Source organism: Phalangium opilio, unplaced genomic scaffold (assembly GCF_054372755.1).
Source record: "Phalangium opilio isolate 3A_F unplaced genomic scaffold, DU_Popi_V2 ptg000013l_1, whole genome shotgun sequence".
NCBI classification, from domain to species: domain Eukaryota; kingdom Metazoa; phylum Arthropoda; class Arachnida; order Opiliones; family Phalangiidae; genus Phalangium; species Phalangium opilio.
This window is the reverse complement of record NW_028324148.1, coordinates 13,229,024-13,249,726: the sequence shown is the minus strand read 5'-3', so window position 1 is coordinate 13,249,726 and position 20,703 is coordinate 13,229,024. Positions and strand designations below refer to the sequence as shown.

The following is a 20,703-nucleotide window of genomic DNA, read 5'->3' as shown; positions in this document are numbered from 1 at the left end:
GGTGCCACTAGCTGAAAGGGGCGTGGTAATTTACATCATTTTGGCAAAAATATAGATACAGGTAGAGGCTGGTAAATGTTTTTATAGTTATGGTGACGTCATTACCCTTCTAAAAATGTCCCCTCCTATCTAATCTCAACACCTCTCGAATTGAGAAGGGAAACAATTTTCAACTCCTTGTGTACTGATAAAAGGAGCTTTTGGAAAATTTTCATAGCCAACGCCGTTCACAGTATAAACTGCTTTGCCCTTAGTAACTCCTATATGATAAACTCCTTTTCCTTAAAGAAGGGTTTTTTACATTCTAGGCCGCCATTTTTCAAGATGGCGGAAATTTAAAAAAAATCTTTCTTGTGGCGTACCTTCTACTTAAGAGTAACATCCCTTCAAAATTTCAGCCTTCTATGTGAAGCGGTTTGGACTGGGCATTGCTTATCACTCAATCTGGAAATCAGGATTTTGACTTATATAGATGTACATTTACTTATGTTATTACGTATTTTCCCGCTAAGGTATGCTTATAGTTTTATAAGTCAGGTAGTATTATTTGAATTTAATATTTCAGCTATAAATTTTTCTCTAAATCTGTTACGATGCCTTACGGGCTAAATAGTAAATAAGGATTTTCATAATGATTATACCGAAGTCACACCCTGTTTTTATTTGCATTAATTACAACGGGGAATCTTAATCTTATAGCGAGTATCTGTCACATTGCGCCGTAAATTAAATTAATGAATCATAAATGTAACGGAAATAATTAAATTACCAGTATTATTAGCATTTTGCGGTATTTCCAAGGGGGTATTCACTCCATTAAGTAATGAAAAAAATAAAATATAAATAAATAAGTTCAAAGGTATAGACCACTTCTATGCAACCATAAGTTTATAAGATATATTCCATAAGTATGACGCTACCTATATTTCGTAATGCTAGAGACTTACAGTTAGAGAACGACAAGCGAGAATTTGCTACACTCGGTTTTGCAGTCCATCTTCCTATTTAGCTTGTACTAAGCCTTTGATAGCGCCTCACCAGGCGTCGCTTTACAAGAATCTATGACCTACGTCACTTCATGACAAGCTCTCAATAACCTGTGACAAACTTATGGAACACATCTTATGAGCCTATGGTGTGTTCTATGGTGAATTTTGAGGCGAAATTGTTCTATGACATTTTGCCACAAGAGACACCGTTTTCTAGTAATGTTTAGAGTGTTTTATCAATGGCCCTTAAATTAAATTAGCAGTTTCTTAATTAAATTTAAGTAATAATTAGTAAAATACTCCAATCTTAACTACAAACGGTGTCAAAGAACATTCTTGACTCAAAATCTCCCGAAGAACATCTCCCTTGACATTTTAGAAAGACAATGTATCTTATTTTCTCCTGATCTTACGATATATAATAATTAAATCTCTTTACAGTGACCATTAATTTTTCCACGAATACTTAACTTGATAATTAAGTCGTGATTTTACTGACAATAGCAAATTAATTAATTATCAAGAAATAAAATTTGGTAAAGCTTGGTGATAAATATCCGAAATTTATAGTGATTTTCGTGGCTACACCCAGTAGGACACTTTAATTGAAGGTACGCTGTAAGAGGCTATTAGAAAGGTTTTAATCAAACATATTGAAGCAAAGCACCTCCTGAACGTCAAAATTTAATAAAGCCATCAAATACTTGGGCGCCGTCCTTGAAACGAAATGCCCCGTCCCTTTTGAATCACGATTTTTCAATTTTATAACAAAAACTTTCAATTTGTTTAAGAATTATCTTTTTAGAGCCTCGAATTTACCTTCAAAGAAAGATACCCACATATCGAGAGGAACGTCACTGTAAACGTGGATACCAAAACTGAGAGAGTGGTTTCTACGTCGATACAATAATATTCCACGGTATGAACGATGAAGATCATAAACCTTTTTCAGAAGTTGGAGTAAAATAGAACTTGATGTTGCATTAAGACGTTACATCCGGTTTGTGTATCTAATGACGTTAGATATGACTTCAATCAAAAGTTTGATGCCTTCAAACAAATTAACTTCGGTGGACTGATGACTTTGATGCCTTCAAACAAAAGAACTTCAGTGGACTCGTAATGCTTGTTTGATCTCTTCAAACTAAAGAACTTGGTTTACTGGTGTTGTTTGTTTGATATCTTCAAACAAAATAACTATTGAGGACTGGTAACTTTGATGTCTTAAAACGAAAGAAATTGGTGCACTGGCAATGTTTGTTCAAATGATGTCTTCAAACAAAAGAACTTTGGCGGACTGGAAATGCTTGTTTGATGTTTTCAAACAAACCTGCTTGGTGGACTAGCGATTTTGATGCCTTTAAATCAAAGAACTTTGGTGGACTGGTAATGACTGTTTGATGTCTTCAAACCAAAGAACTTTGGTGGACTGGTAATGATTGTTTGATGTCTTCAAACCAAAGAACTTTGGTGGACCACAACTTTGATGTCTTCAAATCAAAGAACTTTGGTGGACTGGTAATGATTGTTGGATGTCTTCAAACATAAGAACTAGGTGAGCTGGTAGCTCTGATGCCTTCAAACAAAAGAACTTTGGTGAACTGGTTGCATATCAAGGTCACAAATAATTACTTCTATGCTGGCCCTCTTTAGAATTGTAAAGACCATATAGGCTATTACTGAAAGTGGATCTTCAGCGTTCTCATATACTATATGGGCTCTTCGTTTTACTTAACATAAACTAACCTGTTAAATAACCAGATTTGGAGCCAAATGCTCGACCATGTGTCATGGATTTAATTTTAGTCATAATAACCCTAAACTTCTAAACTAAATTACTGAAATAAAATATTATCTAAACTTTGAAAACTTACCAATAGATGGCAGCACTCGCTACGAAAATCCCATATTTATGGTTTAGGTTTGTATTTTACATCCTATTGATTTAGTATAACAGGCTGAGAGTATCTTGTCCCTCGCTTTAGGGCAACTTACAAATTACAATAGAGTTTTGCAACATTTTTCCAATTATTCTGATATAATGGGAAAATTATTAAAACGGTTGAATTTATTAAAAGAATGGCGTTCTTTGTCGCGAGATGGTATTAAGATTAATTAAGAATTGGTTAGTTTCAATGGTAAACCGAAGGGGCCCACACAATTTGCACCGTGATTGGAATATTTACAAAATTGATTTAAAATATCATTAATTTTAGGAATAAAAACCTTGTTTCGTAGTTTAATTAATTTTAAGAATGGCGTATTTAAAACGCGCTTGCAATTTTAATAAGTAGGCTAGTAATAGAATGATAGCGCCATTGTTTGTTAAAGTTGGTATAAAGTTTAAGGTATTTAAATATGTTTAAATGATTTATATTTTTAAGGTATTTCAATTCGTTTTGTTTTAATATTTTTTAATTTTGAAATTTCTTAGGGAGTTTTACTATTTTTTAATTTTGAAATTTCTTAGGGAGTTTTACTATTTTTAATTTTGAAATTTCTTAGGGAGTTTTACTATTTTTTAATTTTGAAATTTCTTAGGGAGTTTTACTATTTTTTAATTTTGAAATTTCTTAGGGAGTTTTACTATTTTGTAATTTTGAAATTTCTTAGGAAGTTTTACTATTTTGTAATACTGAAATTTCTTAAGGAGTTTTATTATTTTCTAAGTTTGAAATTTCATAATTAGTTTCAATATTTTTTTCATTTTGAAATTTCTTAAGGAGTTTTAATATTTTCTAATTTTGAAATTTCTTAAATAGCTTTATTATTTTCTAATTTTGAAATTTCTGAAAGAGTTTTAATATTTTCTAAGTTTGAAATTTAAGGAATTTTAATATTTTCGAATTTTGAAATTCCTTAAGGAGTTTTAATATTTTCGAAGTTTGAAATTCTTAAGGCCTTGCAATACGTCATAAAGTTGGAAATTCTTCAAACCTTGCAATACGTTTTGAAGTTGGAAATTCTTAAGGCCTTGAAATACGTTATTAAGATGGAAATTCTTAAGGCCTTGAAATACGTTTTAAAGTTGGAAATTCTTAAGGCCTTGAAATGCGTTATTAAGTTGGAAATTCTTAAGGCCTTGAAATACGTTTTAAAGTTGGAAATTCTTAAGGCCTTGAAATGCGTTATTAAGTTGGAAATTCTTAAGGCCTTGAAATGCGTTATTAAGTTGGAAATTCTTAAGGCCTTGAAATACGTTATTAAGTTGGAAATTCTTAATATTATAAATCACTTTAAATTTTGGAAATTTTTTAAGCATTTCAACACGTACGTTTTAATATTTGAAATTCTTAAGGTATTTCAATACTTTTTAATTTTAAAAATTCCAAATTTTTAATAGTCGACTCCAAGTTTTAACAATTTTCAAAACATTTTGAACTTTTAAAATCTTTGAAGTACGAACTCGACCGTATTTAATTGGAAAATGGAATTTTGAATATTTTAAAGCATTTTAACACGTACGTTTTATATTTAAAATTCTTAAGATATTTCAATACATTTTAAATTTTTAAAATCCAAATTTTGAACAGTTGATTTCAAGTTTTAACAATTTTCGAAACATTTTAAACTTTTTAAAGTGTTTGCAGTACGAACACGACCGTATTTAATTGGAAAATTTCTGAAAACCAAATGAGGAGGATCTTTTAAATTAGTTTCAGTTCGCTGAACTTGTTACAAAATGTACCGCAATGTTAAAGGGAACCGTTTTCCGAGGACTCTCACTGCGATAAAAAGCCCCTGGGCCCCGAAACGTCTCAATTTCCAATAATATTCAAACAAAACGTTCTTTCGTCTAAGTAGTTTGCGCGCCGTGAAAATGATGACGTATCGATTTTCGATGAAATGAAATAACGAATTAATCCTTAAAAATATATTTTGGATCAACCGATCTTTAGACGCCACTTATTTCTTCCCAAAGTCACGAATGTCTTTTTTCTCTCTCTCTCAAAATTATAGCCTACATCTTCAAGGCAGTAACGTGATATTTTAAAGTATGACATTAAATGTATTCTACATGGCAAGATCCAACAGTTAAACATGCAGTTTCTACTGTAACTGGGAAAAGAGCGGAATTTGAAAATGGGTGTGAAGTGTCATGGAAAATCAGGGAATTTTAAAATCGTTACTAATAAAGCTAGGGAATCTTAAAATTATGATAAAAGTTGGGGAAGTTACAGAATTGTCCCACAATGTAATTTTAAAGATACTACAAATTGGAGTTTAAAATTAATTTGAAAAAAGTGAGGGAATTCTAAAATTTTCTCAAAAAAAAAAAGGGCGTTTTAAAATTGTCACAAAATGCAGAGAATTTTAAAATTGTCACAAAAAGCAGAGAATTTTAAAATTGTCACAAAAAGCAGAGAATTTTAATATTGTCCCAAAAATTAGAGAATTTTAAAATTGTCACAAAATGGCAGAGAATTTAAAAATTGTCACAAAATGGCAGAGAATTTAAAAATTGTCACAAAGAGTCAGGCACCTATAGAGTTATGATAAAATTAATGAAATATTAAAAAGCATCATAAAGTTTAGGAAATTTAAAAAATCGTCACAAAGTTTTGGAAATTTTAAAAATCGTCACAGAGGTCAGGATATTTTAAAAATTGTCTCGAAGGTCTGGAAATTTTAAAAAATTTAAAAATTGTCACAAAGGTCATTAAATATTAAAAATCGTCTCAAAATTCAGAGTATTTCAAAAATGTGACCAGAATCAAGGAATTTAAAATCGTCACAAAATTAAAAAACAAAATTTATTCATATGTTTTTTTCCATAATTTTCCAATTTGATTACAAAAATTAACTAACAAGCGTGTACTTAAGTTCAAGGCATTAATCAATTTTAGCCATAACATTCAAACTTTCCTACAAATAAACAGATGTGAAAATTTATCAGGGAAATTACTCGAAACTTTCAGGGAACCCTTGGAAAAGTCCATTTATAATTTTAAAATGGAAGTTAAGATTTTTCATACTTACGCGTAAGGATTTACTAATGCCTTGTATATTTTGGTGTATAAAATGGCGTCTTCCATTTCAATCAGAAAGACTACTATGCTAGGGTTTCTTTTTCCCTCGGTTGGCACGGTAATCCATTTTGTAGTTCAGGTACGTCGATCAAAGGTCGCGGTGGGCTTGACCTCTCGCGAGTGAGTGCGCCGATATTGATTGTGTATGGATGGGACTATAGGCAATGATGATTGAATCCTCAAATTATGGTCAATAGTAGCCGTTCGACCGAAAACAGGTAGTAGCCTTAACTTCTCACAATAATAATAATATCGGGGCTAAAACTCTCACGCTATCAAAGGGATATTGAAATACATAAATAAAGTTTCCTATTTGTTGATTTCTGATTTTATTTATTTTTATTTCAAAGCTCTTATACGTATTGTTAACACTTTGCAGACAACTTTTTAGAACAATGTTTTTTCTGGTGAAAATTTAAGCAATATATATCTTTCAGCGGACTTACCTGATAAGGATTATTTGTTTGCTAATTTATAGAAAATTTAACATTTTCTACTTCATTATGGAAAAATGTAACATTTTCCACTACTTTATGGGAAAATTTAGCACTTTCTACTGTTATATGCCAATAAATTAACATTTTCTACTGTTACAAATGTAACATTTTTATTGCTTTATGTGCAAATGTAACATTTTCTACTACTTTATGGAAAAATTTAACATTTTCTACTGCTTTATATACAAATTTATCTTTCCCCACTACGTTTTGCAAACATTTAACATTTTCTACTGCTTTATGCAAAAATTTAACACTTTCAGCTGCTTTATGTACAAATATAACCCTTTCTAGTGGTATTGACAAAATTTAACATTTTATACTGCTTTATGCAATTTAAATTGCACACTGTCTACTGCTTTATGCAATTTAAATTGCACACTGTCTACTGCTTTATGCAATTTAAATTGCACACTGTCTACTGCTTTATGCAATTTAAATTGCACACTGTCTACTGCTTTATGCAATTTAAATTGCACACTGTCTACTGCTTTATGCAATTGAAATTTAACATTTTCTGGAAACTTACGGTAAAATGAACACTTTCTACTGAACGACTAACAAATAATTCAGAATTTCTTCAAGCGATCAGCAAAAAAAAAAAAAAGAATTAATGATTTAGTGAAGAAAACAATCTTATTATGCCATTTGTTAAGTCACCACATTTTCCTATGACTCCATATCGAACCCTTTTTGAAAGTCAATAAATTAACTAAGCCACTTGCTAATTTGCCATCAAATATAAACCCTCCGATAGAAAAAAACCTTGGCTGACCGGTCATTTCACTATCCCTTGACTAAAGTTTGATATTTTCGGTGACCAGAATAATAGATGACGGATAAAGAGATGTAAAGGAAAGGTTCTGAACGTCCGCTCGCTTCTAGGCCTATTTATGAAGACGTCAAAAATGATGTTGAGCTTGAAGATTGAGTTGAAAAGGTGGAGACACGGACCGTCCAACAATTTCCGAGCCTTTTCACGGGACCTCCATCCGTTCTCTCGAATATTATAGCATTCTTATAATTTTCCTTATAAATAATAGTTATTTTCGTTTATCTGGGCCGAAAATAATTTTTTTAGGTGATCGAACGTATAAGCCATGAATTTCTGTATCGATTACCAATACTATATTTTTAAAAATTACCTATTTTTCGGAAAAAAAATCGTGTACTAATTCATCATTTTTTATCAACGTCTGTGATTACATAATCTTGATGTGTTCAAATGAGGTTTGCTCTACGGAGAATATATCGCGCCTTGGTATTAGCTGTACTGTTTTTGAAACACTCCAGATGAGATAGATGTTCGACAGGAGAACAATACACTCGGTTCAATTATATAGTATTTTGTTCCTTACAGTTGTGTTATTACCTTGTGCTATATAAGGTCCATGATTTAAAGAATTTAAAGGTACACTATAGCTAAGATATCCAGCATTTTCCGAATGCTTTAAGGTTTGGTCTATCAAGATACTAATTAATTTATGGTAATTATTGTTTTCACGCGTATTTTCTATTAAACCACGTTGAATTTTGAGCAGTTAATACCTAGATTAGCCGCTATACACAGCGCCATCTAATGGGAAATTGAGGATGTCTAGTACATTTGGAAACTGTTTGGTAATTTAAAACGGTAATTTACATTGAATGGCACAGTGGTAATTTACATTGAATAGTACAGTGGTAATATACATTGTAAGGTTTAAATCGGGTAGTACAGTAATCGTAAGGTTTAAATCGGGTAATTTACTTTTCATGGTGTTAATCAGGTAATTTACAACCTTAGTTTACATTTTATTGTATAAATCGGGTAATTTACAACCTTAGTTTACATTTTATGGCATAAATCGGGTAATTTACATTGTATGGTATAAATCGGGTAATTTACATTTTATGGTATAAATCGGGTAATTTACCATGGTATCGTATAAATCGGTAATTCACCATTGTTTGGTATAAATGGGTAAACTACCATTGTTTGGTATAAATAGGTAACTTACCATTCAATGGTATAGATAGGAAATTTATGACGAATTGTGACTGTGTATAAAGCACAAACAAAAAAAATAACTTTCTCTTATAAATAAGATTTATACAGGCAACGAAGAGAACCTTTATTTTAGTAACGTAACATATAATTTTAAAAATTGGTGGAAAAAAATTAATATTAAATATTAGATATTTTTCGTTGAAAAACACATTTTTCTCTCAAGAAAATCTTATAGGAGTTTCCAAATATTACAGATTATGAAATATGCATAATAACATTCAGCTTGCAAATCACACATCTAAGACAAATCAAAATTCACCGATCTTCGCAGCCATAAATATGAAATTATATTTTATACCGAAGATATTCAAATTATAAAATATAGGTCAAATATTTTTCACCAACTCTACTGTTACATAAAATTATCATTAGACCATATAGACTCTGGTAAATGCGAGGGGTCGGACGTATCTTAAAATCACGCACACTTTGCAAAAATATATTTTACGATCTTAAAATCTAGAAATCTCTAAATCTCATCTTAAAATCTTGAAATCCATAAATCTCATCTTAAAATCTTGAAATCCATAAATCTCACCTTAAAATCTTGAAATCGTTATATCTCACATTGGAATTATTAAACCTCACCTTAAAATCTTGAAAATCTTAAGTCTCACCTTAAAATCTTGAAATTATTAAATCTCCCCTTAAAATCTTGAGATTCATAAATCTCCCCATAAAATCTTGAAATTGTTATATCTCACTCACAAATCTTAATATCTTAAAAATTCCAAATTTCTTGGTCAAAAATCACAAAATTGACTGCTACATTTTCAATTTTAGAACTAGAAATAAATTTTTCTAAAATCAGTCAAAATCCCCTCAGCCATGAAAATCAAGAAACCATAAAAAGAAAACACTAAAATTTCAAATGTTAGACCCCTCAGTGAAATATAACAAATTTTACTCAAAACATACCAATATTATTTACGTAAATTCGTGGGATATTTATTTTCTCGTATTAAAAACAACATTTTTGACCAAAATTCCAAATTTTCGAATAAAAAAGGCGGTTTTAATAAGAAAATACAGACGGTCTAACATTTACCTGAATCCACCCCGTGATTTAGGTTTAATATTATTCAAGCAAACTCGAGCTTCGGGCGAAAATGCGACTCCAGGATGGATTTGTCTTGATTAATTGCTCATCTTTTATGGAAACTATTAGGGACTAGACGGGCTTTGAAATGGTACGTCGGAAATATGAAATAGCCCTAGGCAATCTGAACAGGCCATTTTGGTTTAAGTATCAGACTGGCTCGTGCCCTTCCTTTGGCTTCATTAAACCATTAAGGAAAATTAAGTGATGTTGACTTCAATGTATTTTTAAAATTAAAATAGTCCATTTGATAAATATTATAGAATATTCTGGTGTATGTAAATGAATTTGATACTACAGAAATATTTATTAATTTTAATAAAAAGTTTCGAATAATGAATTGAGTGTAGGCTACAGCTGCTAGTGTTCGATTTAGTTAAAGTGTAAATAATTTTATATTAGTGACATAAGAGAATATTTTAAAATTAGAGTTTATAAAAATAATTATCATTTTTGACAAATACTATGAAAAATATAATTCCACAATGTGCTATTACACTTTTAACTAGCTTACATTACCAGCTTAGGTACACTTCTACCTGTAAACGTACACTTCTGCTATATAAAGGCTCATTAATGTTCTTAGATTGGAGACTATTGAAATTGTCTAAACAAGATATGTCTTACTACTCATGTGTGCTAATTTAATTGTTTCAGGGGACAATCAATGTTTGGGGGCCTGTACCTCCGAAACTAAATCTTTTAGCTGTCCCAATGTTCGTTGACACTTTTCACTCAGTCTGACCCAAGGAACACTCCCTTTTAGTAATGGCAGATTTATCACAAACCCACTGTGTATAATTGTTTGAAGATTAGGCTAAATTTGATTGTGTTATAAGCACTACTTTAATTAATTTTCAATTGTTAGGTGGAAAAAATATTAATTTTTCGAAAGTAATTTTGACGAGGTGTGACTTGGATAAGGTTAATACCATCACATTGTTATCCATAGGAATTCTAACGGTTCCAACGTGGTCTTTTTATTCTGAATTTCATCACAATACTTTAAAACCCGGAAGAGAAATGGACAGTGAATGAAAAAAAGCCTTTCACTTTTTCAAAAAACACTTTTACTTCCGGAAAAATCGTTGATGGCATGTCATGTGTCCTTCTGTTATTTGCGACCACCATCTGTATTACTAAGGGAGTCCACGAGGGTCTTTGACCCTTCTCTTGGACGATTTCGAATCAACGTTCGAAGCTATTTCATCTTCATCCTTATATATTTATATTTTTTCATGAAAATAAGGTCCTGTAGAAAAGGTTCGAAGCGGATATGTAGAAATGGTCTATGCCACAGACGACCGTTTGGGTGAAGAATTGGATTTTAGGGGGTGTGGGGCCCCGAGTCGACCATGAAAGGGAATATTTTGGGGGACCATGGGATCGTTACTTCAGTTGATCCCAGTTTTAGTTTACTATAACGGTAGAGTTGGACATGATTTATCAGTGAAATATCTTATAATACCAATTTGATTTTATCTATTTACATACTAGTCACATTCTGTTTTTTTTGTTACTGTAGTAAAAATACACTTTAAATGGTTACGACTTACGTGTTAATAATAGCGGATTAAGCTATTTGTCTCGGTTGTAGAAATAATTTTGGGGTGACTTATTATTTTTTAGCAACGATAGAAAAATGCTAGGTGAAGAATGCAGGAATCATAGTTAATAGTCTAAGGTGATTAATAGGTGTTTAATGATACATTTGACTTAGAGATATGAAATTACCATGAATTTCAAAACGGTACCAGGTTAATTAGAAAATAAAATTACCGTTCAGTCAGTAATTTATTTTTGACGTGTATGTAGTCTATTAAACTACGTTTGAATTGTGAGCACTTTATACTTTGTAAAGGTTTTGGGCCTGATGAGCACCAAAATTTGGAGACTGTTTTGTAATTTACAACGGTAATCTACCTGTTAATTACCATTGTAAAATTGCATTGTGATATAAATCGGTAATTTACGGACTGTAAATTACCAATTCTGACTAAAAGTATATACTGTTCATTGCCATCAATGTTTATTGCAATTTACGACTTGTACTTGTAAACAAAGATAGTGAATACTTACGAAGTAACTTATTTGTCCACCATTTTCCAAGATGGCCGCATATTTGAAAACCTTTTCCTCATCAACATATTAATGAAGTTTTCTTTATAGAAATACATTCTACGTACAGCGATATATTTGCAATTTGTGGACGAAACTATTTTGCCACGTACTTGTAAAACTTATATACTCGATAAACATTTTCTGAAAAAAATCAAAAAAAAAAAATGAAAATAATATTTCATCAAACTATCTAGAATTCCTCCATTTTCAGTATTGCAATTTCGGTTAAAACGGACAATTGGCAACTTTCCCTGAACAGTATAAGAATGGGCCCGCATTCGAGAGTGTCTCCCATTTTCCTGACCAAAAATAGAGAAAGTTTTTGATGAAAAAAAAAAAAAACCGAAGGATTTTTCATGAACATTGAAAGTCATTGAGACTGAATGTTACCGACCGGTAAAAATGTAGGAGCTTTACACGTACGCTACGGTACGGTATGGGCGAAGCAAACAAGGGACGATACAATATAGGCCTACTGCTCAGTTCCTAACTGACGTCAATTGAATAATACATCATTTTCTGACACGGAATATCGCCAAGGAAAGATTGGGGAGTTCGGGCTTTATTTTCAAAAGAGAAATGAAATTGGGAGCTCAGATTATTCAACAAGTTAGCTCGTCCAAAGTTTCAATCGCAGGCGTGCGTCTCGAGCTAAAAACATAGCAAGTGGCAATTTAGTTACGAAACTTGATAAAATGTTTATAAGATATATTGGCCATAAGTTTGTCACTGGTTACAAACTGGAGCTTGTCATGAAGTGAATGAGGTAGGTCATAGATTCGAGGTAAAGCGAGGGAGGCCTGGTGAGGCGCTGTCAAAGGCTTAGTACAGACTAGCGCAACTAACCGAGTGTCGTCAATTCTCGTGTCGTTCTCGAGCTCTCAGTAAAGTCTCTAGAATTACGAAGTTTAGGTAGAGTCATACTTATGGAACCTATCTTATAAACTTATGGTAGTAGTAAGTTAGAGAAGCGTAATTTTATCCTTGCTGATTAAATATTGTAACACCCCATTGACACTTCATGCTGAAGTTTTCAATTTATGCTGCAACTCATAACTCGCTGTTTAAACCAAGTCGCGGGGGTTGTGAACGCAGGAGAATCTGCCATATCAGGGTCACTATAAAGTTCAAAGTACTGTCTCAACGTGATTTATATATTCATCTAAACTCACTGAACCCGGGTCCCCCAATAGTCACTTCTTTGACGGTTTTCTTTCGAATTCCGTGGACATACGACATTTTCCCGCTGAATTTCTCTTCAAATGTTGACGGGCAATACATAATGCACGATCGATATTAGGTATAGTTGGGAAGGGGGCGGGGTCATTTTGATGTAACGATTTCGGCAGGCGATCGACTTGCTAAGACGTTCTAGTTGAAAAGAGGAGGCGAGCGTGAAAAATCATCGCGTGACAATCAATGTTATGAATTCACCTACTCACGCGCTCACGCGAGATCGGGGTTCTTCCTTCCCTAGACGAGTCATTCAATACTGTCGTTATGTTATGAAATTTGAAGACTGACTGACAGATTCAAGGTCATTCATTCACCACCTCCGTATTGACGTTTTTCTGAATGAAATAACCTCACCCCCGCTTGAAGCAAGCCCTGCTGTTACAAAAATATTTTTATTTTCCCTATTTGTACCTTGATGTGGTAGATATTTATAGTTATCACTTGGGTACCTCTTTAAAAGGAGGATGAAAAAGAGAATCAAGTGATTTTTCTACTAATTTTAAGACCTATCTGCATGAAATAACTCAGAGAGATTTTAAGATTCAAATTAGTTTCATATTTCGTTGGTAATTTTAAATCAGCGCCTCCGTCCAATCGTGTAACGCCCTGCATTCTTGTTAACAAAATTCCCGTTACGCGCAATGTCTATCAAATTTCATTCGACATGGACCGTGCCACGATAAGTTTCTTGACAAGAAGGAAGGACGTTACGCGATTGGTCGGAGGTGCTAATTTCAACTTATCTATGAAATCACAATCTAATATGAATTTTTAAATCATTCGGAGATATTTCCTGGATGTTTCTGTATGTAGATAGGTCTTATAAATCACTTGATTTTCCTCTCACTCCTCCATTGGTAACATGATTTCCGCCGTGGCACTGGAAAGTGTCATACTTATTGTTGTTATATGTTACTTATAGTAAATTTGCGATTTCGTGAAGACTTCATAGCACTTCTTTTATTATTTGGGTGCTTCATCCCTTAGTGTAGCATTCGTCAAATAATATTCTGTAAACGTTTTCATCAATTTCTCCATTCTCCACATAGACCACATAGACCACCTACTCCCCTATTATTTATTCTCTCTGTACCAATTTAATTTTACGAAATCCCAAATTACACAGTAAATTATTTTAAATTCAAATAAAGAACATCTATATTTTCTAGGAAACGAAACTAATATAAGATGAATTTTGTAAACAACACGCGTGCGGCATCGGTTCAATATTCGTCCCTGACCTACCTTGAAGATATAAGCGCTCCAGTTTCTTTCTTAAACACAATAACTTTAGGAAATGGAAATAGACGAACAATTCCGTCTTCGAGGGTGGTCTTCGCGATGTTGTCCATATTTAGAAAAGCTTATATTGTTAAAATAATTCATTTGATTATGGGGTACAATCTTCGATTTAATTGAAATATCCAAACCAATAGATACATTTCAATATTTTGGTTTAAAGAAGATGGTATTTTCAATTGCACATACAATGTTTATTGAAATTACACGTAATTCATATATTTTATTTTCTGAATACAAGATATTCAATTTGCAAATAAATGAAGTTGCAGGATCTATTTTGACATTCCGTATAGAATGTTTAAGTCGCATTTTAATACTGAAACTTGGAATAAAACGCTTTCTTGCTATTTTCTTTCGTAAAATCATAAGTTCATAAGATATACTCCCTAAGTTTGTCGCTGGTCACTGAGAGCTTGTCATATAATGACGTAGGTGAAACGTCATAGATTCTATTATAGCGACGCCTCGTGAGGCGCTGTTAAAGGTTTAGTACAGACTAAATAGGAGAAGATGGAAGTCCTGCAAAATTAACCGTGTGTAGTCAATTCTCGCTTGTCGTTCTCGAACTAGCTCTCATTAAGTCTCTAGCATTACGAAGTATAGAAAGTGTCATACTTATGAAAAAACTTATAAACTTATGGTAAGAATGAGGAAAAACGATGCTAAACTGACTTCATTATCAATGACGATATCGGTTTATTAGCCCTTAGAAATTAATTGAAGCCCTTATCGGAAAAGGTTGCAACAAAAATTTCTAACTGTAGTATTTTTTTTCACGAACTTTGCCAAGTTCAAAAATTTTCATTTTTAGGCCTAAAATAGGCGTTTAAAACAGTCTGTCTTCATCTAAAAAATATGAATCTTTGATATAAAAACCCTTTGCATCGCTGTTTAATTATCAAACTTTAAGCAGCGTTCTCTAAGTGTAGTTAAGTGCTTTGCTAGTACTGTTGTGCTCATCTGTCAAAATGCAAGTTTTAGTCGGGCTAGTATTGCTCTTAACCGCGGTCGTTGCGGTTCCTGGATTGGAGTTTGAGGTCGATTCAAACCCGTTGGTTCTCGATGGTAATTTCGGTGATGTTGAGGAGTTGACCAGCAAGAAAATTCATATAGTGAAGGCCATTTCGACGACAACTCCTAGGCCTTGCCTTAAATGCTGTGAAAAATGCAAGCATTCAACCACAACACCAAGGGTAAGTATGCATTGAAGAGTGTTTCTTGTTAGTTCAATGAGTGAATAGGTTTTAGTCTTGTTTCCTATATTGTTCTTGGTGATTGATTTTTTTAGCCTACATCATCCACGACTTCCACTACGACATTAAAGCCTACCACGTCGTCCACCACGCCAAGACCTACAACTACGGTTAAGCCCACAACAACCACGACTTTGAAGCCGTCTACAACTTCCACCACGCCCAAACCTACGACTACTACGACACTGATGCCAACAACTAGACCTCCTTGTGTTCCTGGTTGTGACTGTGAAGAATGTACCACAACGCCAAAGCCGACAACTACCACGACTTTGGGGCCCACCACGACGTCCACCACTCTCAAACCAACTACCACGACTTTGGGACCCACCACGACGTCCACCACTCTCAAACCAACTACCACGACCGTGAAACCGACCACGACTTCCACCACGACGAAACCAACTACTACCACTTTAAAGCCAACTACTCGACCTCCTTGTGTTCCTGGTTGTGACTGTGAAGAATGTTCCACTACGCCTAAGCCCACAACTACCCCGACTCCTTGTGTTCCTGGGTGCGACTGCAATAGTTGTATGACTACTCCTAAACCTACAACTACCACACTGAAGCCATCAACAACATTAAGACCGACCCACAAGCCTACCAGGAAACCAACTCGCAAGCCCACTTGGAAACCAAAATCCACAACTGTCGAACCACACCAGACAACCAAATGCGTGAAATTCCTTCTGAAGGAGGTGTGTTGTCCAGTTGAGAACGGTGCTAATCCAGTCTACATTCCTCACCATGAACATGTGGATCACTTCTTCAAGTGCAACTGGGGTGTGGCCCACTTGATGAAATGTTCCCCAGGAACCGTCTTCGATTCCACTTTGAACGTCTGCGTTTTTAAGCATAATTTGAAGAAATTCAATTTGTGAACTGTACTTTTATTTATTATGTGGTTGAGGCTTCTAAACATCCAATTTTTTGACTTATATACAACTTATTGTAGATATTTAATGTAAATAATAAACGAGAAACGATTGTTTCAAGTAATTTGAAAAGTTGCTGGTTTTTGAACTTAGAGGTGCATTAGTGTTTTCAATTGTAGTCAGACAATCCACATGAAATAACTTTAGCCAATATATCCAGAATGATACATCCTAAACCATTTTAGTGAAACGTAATAATTAAAATGAATTGAAGAAGTATAAAAACCAAAAATTACGTATATATCATTCATCTTTTGCTGTCCATTTTAATAGAGGAAATTATTTAACGGTTAGTTTGATGTAACCGAACCGTTTTAAAACGTTTATTACTCAACACTTCTCAAAATCAGTTGTGGCTTCCAGTTGAACATCTTCCTTAAATAGTCCCTTTTCATCTTCATTTCGCAATATTTACTATGAAGATATTCGAAGATTTTTTATCTTGAACAGCATGTGTGAGAAGGAAAAACATTTTTGTATTGGGTCGTAGACCCGTTAAAATGCTGCAGTTTAAGCACAACGAAATTGGAAAAGTAATTAAGTATAAGCATTCACTTTTGGTATAAGTCATTATAACAATGAGAATGACTCTATACACCTATTCGGTTATTTGTTACACATTTTTTTGAAGCAACCCCTGTTGATGCAGCGCCAATAAGTATGGTTAGTTTCTTGGAACTTGCTAATGTTGCAGTTTTCTTGTAAAGTCCCTATTTATTGCATGGGATCAAACTTTCGTTTAAAAATTCAGCATTAGGCCTTCCTTAATGGGAAAGGTCGTACTTATTTATGGTTTTAAAAATTTTAAATATTGATAAAACAATTTTACATGTATACCGTAAAGAAATGTCTTTACTGATATTTTTTTCTCGTAACGCTGAGGTTAAGATAAAACGAATCTTATCGGACTTCATTACCAACTGTGATGTCGATCTTTCGAAGTTTTTACTGAAGAGTGTTTGAAAAAAATTGTTGCCATAGTTTTCGAAGCAAAATTTTGCCTAATTCGAAAAAATAAAATAGCCATTACTATTTAATCTTAAATAAAAAATTAATCACCGATATAAATACCGTACACACTGACCTGAAGTCATCACACGTTCTATAACGTTCTCTTAGTGGATTAAAACATTTGAGAAGTACTTGGCTCTTCCATCTTTAACATGAAAGTTTTAGTCAGTCTTCTAGCTGTGTTAGCCATAGTGGCTTCGGCTCAAGCGTTAGAGTTTGAAGAGGGTTCAAGCCCATTGGTGCTTGATGGTATCCGTGATGATGATAAAACCTTGACCAGCAAGCACGTTCATGCCCTCAAGGATAAACCGTGTTCATTGACATGCAATTGTCAAGAAAAGCCTTGTAAGCCCGGATGTTGCTGCAAAGATTGCACCACAACACCAAGGGTAAGTATCGTTCATAGGGTTTTCCAACGTAATTGCCAATGAGGAATTGGAAACAGTCTATTTGTTCTTATTAGTTGTTCATAATTTAAAACCATCATGATGAATTTTAGCCTACCACGACTTTGAAGCCAACCACAACGCCAAAGCCCACGACTACCACGACTTTGCCGCCAACCACAACATCCACCACGCTTAAGCCGACCACTACCACAACATTGATGCCAACTACTCAACCTCCTTGTCTTCCTGGCTGTGAATGTGGAGGATGCACCACGACAACTATTCCTAAACCCACAACTACGCCAAAGCCAACGACTACCACGACTTTGAAGCCAACTACCACGACCTTAAAGCCCACGACTACTACGACTTTAAAGCCAACTACCACGACCTTAAAGCCCACGACTACTACGACTTTAAAGCCGACCACGTCGTCCACTACTCCAAAACCCACTACTACTACTACGACTTTAAAGCCGACCACGACGTCCACCACTCCAAAACCCACTACTACTACTACGACTTTAAAGCCGACCACGACGTCCACCACTCCAAAACCCACTATTACTACTACGACTTTGAAGCCAACCACAACTTCCACCACACCCAAACCGACGACAACCACAACTTTGATGCCAACTACTCAACCTCCTTGTGTTCCTGGCTGTGAATGTGAAGAATGTGCCACAACAACTACACCTAGACCCACAACTACCCCAACTCCTTGTGGCTGTGATTGCGAAGCTTGTATGACTACCACCACGACTACTTCAAAACCAACAACTACCACTATGAAACCAACTACAACGTTGAGACCGACGCACAAGCCAACTCGCAAGCCGACTAGGAAGCCCACAAGTACTACAACTGTAAAACATCCAGAGCCTACCAACTGCGTCAAATTCTTTCTGAAGGAAGTCTGCTGTCCGGTTGATAACGGTGCCGAACCTGTCTACATTCCTCACTACGAATATCTGGACCATTTCTTCAAGTGTAACTGGGGTTTGGCGCACTTGCTGAAATGTGCACCAGGAACTGTCTTCGATTACACTTTGAACGTGTGCGTTTTTAAGCACGATTTGAAAAGAACCATTGGCTAAAGCAACTTCTACTTCGTTTTTAATTAATGAGTATGTTTGCAGATTGTAAACATTCAATTTTTGACCTACACACAAGACTGTGTACTAATTAGTATGTAAATAATAAAGAACCATTGTGTTCGAATTTCTTTGAAATTTGGTTTTTTTAGTAAGGTATTAGTACTTTCATTCGAGATAACAGGTTTTTTATGACTTTAAATTAATTGTAAAACTACAACCCAATATTCGTAAGAATTCTACCTTAAAACTCTCAAAAGAATAGTAGTGTGAAAGCCTAAACATTATATTCCTATTATAATCAAAATCACTTTTAAAAACGCCACTACATCCCATCAACCACCTAGTCTGGTCATTGCTAGACTCAAAATTAGGAGGAAAACTCCCGTTGATAGTGTCATCCTACTACTACAGTGGGTCACCCGGTTCTTCCTCCCCCTTCTTCCCCGATATTCATTATTAAAATGGCTGAATGATTGATTACATGACCGCATCGCCGTCAGCGTAAAAATTAAATCTAATTTTAATCGCTCTTAAAATATCGTTAATTGCCAGAATTTTGTAACAAAATACGCATAAGTAGTCAAGGAAGGTAAAACAGTGAAAATGAATGCTTAACGTTTATCGGAATTTAGGGAAAAGTAGAGGTTTTTAATTGTGAAACAAGGGAGTTTGCTGGTGAGTTAATGAGTTCTTATTTTGCTTTTCGATTAAGCAGTCGTTAGGCCTAATGGCGGCTCCACGTGTTCTTCACTCTGTTTCGTCCGTGTCTTGACTATACAGTAATTTAGAACAGTCATCATTAAACTGATAATTATTTCAATTTTATTGTTATTGGTCCCTAAGTTATTTATAATTTAAAATATCATTTTAAGAAATGATTTTACAAATATTTAATTCATCTTTAATTAAACAACCCCTAAAAGTAGGTGACCGTTGGGGTAGAAGACTGCAATGGGTCATGCTCATTGAGCCTAACCTATGCCTAATGAACCCAACTTAAACGTAACCTCAAGCTCAACCTAAGCCTAACCCATATCAAACCTTATTTGAACCTTACGCACTATGAATATTATGGGGGTTCAGGTTGCCTTTTTGTCCCTTGAGTTGATTAATCATTATCATTTAACAATTTACTTAAAAAATCATCCTAATCTGTACGCTTTAATTTGAGGCTAGATGGCGATAGCAAAGCTACTATGAAGCAATGGCAGCCCCTATTTATTTCAGATCGTAAAACACATGTATTGAACACGCGTCTGGTTCACATCAGTATTTCCATTGAACTCTCCTAGTTTTTATCTCAATCAATAGCTTGTGAATTTTAAAATGTCTGATTAGTGTCAAAATCAATTGAAGAAAAAATATTAAATGGGAGGTTTCTAACATAAAATTCATTTTCCACGCGCCAGAGGCCAAAGATGGAATATTAAATTTTATGAAAGGGATACAGCAATTAGTCTGGCAAGCAACGGTTGACACGCCTCTCTAGGTCTACCTCAGTCCCTGGTGATAACTTAATGATGTAAAGTGGTAGTCGACATGGAGCGTGCGTCTCCAGAGAATAGTCTTAGTGGGAAGTTTGGAGGATGAAAGTTTAATTCTGGAGTGCTCCTTTCCCATGTTTGGACGTAAAATCTAGCCATAGTTGTTTAGTTTTTAATTGTAAGTCAATTTTAAAACCAAAAACA

At 34.1% G+C, this 20,703-nt stretch overlaps 3 protein-coding genes and 1 long non-coding RNA gene across 5 annotated transcripts; all 4 read left to right on the top strand.

Annotated features, from left to right (window-relative positions):
* The first annotated feature begins 228 nt into the window (after positions 1-228).
* Positions 229-3,087, top strand: LOC149709291 (uncharacterized). The gene is made up of 2 exons (XR_016381335.1): positions 229-1,908; positions 1,978-3,087. It is a non-coding gene; the product is annotated as an uncharacterized LOC149709291 (long non-coding RNA).
* A 476-nt stretch (positions 3,088-3,563) lies between these two features.
* LOC149709290 (uncharacterized) lies at positions 3,564-6,339 on the top strand. Of its 2 annotated transcripts, XR_016381334.1 has the most exons (3): positions 3,564-4,259; positions 4,333-4,450; positions 4,571-6,339. XR_016381334.1 is itself a non-coding variant. In XM_089864647.1 (2 exons), the coding sequence occupies exons 1-2, from the start codon at positions 3,982-3,984 to the stop codon at positions 4,367-4,369; spliced, it is 315 nt and encodes a 104-aa protein (XP_089720773.1). In that variant the 5' UTR covers positions 3,564-3,981; the 3' UTR covers positions 4,370-6,339. The 2 variants fall into 2 exon arrangements, 1 of the variants encoding a protein (XP_089720773.1); XM_089864647.1 differs by having other exon boundaries at positions 4,333-6,339.
* An 8,728-nt stretch (positions 6,340-15,067) lies between these two features.
* On the top strand, positions 15,068-16,590 carry LOC149709289 (uncharacterized). The gene is made up of 2 exons (XM_089863496.1): positions 15,068-15,517; positions 15,613-16,590. Exons 1-2 carry the CDS (start codon positions 15,293-15,295, stop codon positions 16,459-16,461), a joined length of 1,074 nt encoding a protein of 357 aa, XP_089719622.1. The 5' UTR covers positions 15,068-15,292; the 3' UTR covers positions 16,462-16,590.
* A 1,028-nt stretch (positions 16,591-17,618) lies between these two features.
* Positions 17,619-19,150, top strand: LOC149709288 (uncharacterized). The gene is made up of 2 exons (XM_089863489.1): positions 17,619-17,915; positions 18,026-19,150. The coding sequence occupies exons 1-2, from the start codon at positions 17,679-17,681 to the stop codon at positions 19,013-19,015; spliced, it is 1,227 nt and encodes a 408-aa protein (XP_089719615.1). The 5' UTR covers positions 17,619-17,678; the 3' UTR covers positions 19,016-19,150.
* The last annotated feature ends 1,553 nt before the right edge of the window (positions 19,151-20,703 follow it).

Excerpts from the sequence above, each read along its gene's own strand:
- LOC149709290 (XM_089864647.1), top strand. The coding sequence starts at position 3,982 with ATGGAAATTCTTAAGGCCTTGAAATACGTTTTAAAGTTGGAAATTCTT. Across the intron at positions 4,260-4,332 it reads TTTTTTAAGCATTTCAACAC|TCGACTCCAAGTTTTAACAA; the intron begins GTACGTTTTAAT and ends AATTTTTAATAG.
- LOC149709288 (XM_089863489.1), top strand. The coding sequence starts at position 17,679 with ATGAAAGTTTTAGTCAGTCTTCTAGCTGTGTTAGCCATAGTGGCTTCG. Across the intron at positions 17,916-18,025 it reads ATTGCACCACAACACCAAGG|CCTACCACGACTTTGAAGCC; the intron begins GTAAGTATCGTT and ends GATGAATTTTAG.
- LOC149709289 (XM_089863496.1), top strand. The coding sequence starts at position 15,293 with ATGCAAGTTTTAGTCGGGCTAGTATTGCTCTTAACCGCGGTCGTTGCG. Across the intron at positions 15,518-15,612 it reads ATTCAACCACAACACCAAGG|CCTACATCATCCACGACTTC; the intron begins GTAAGTATGCAT and ends TGATTTTTTTAG.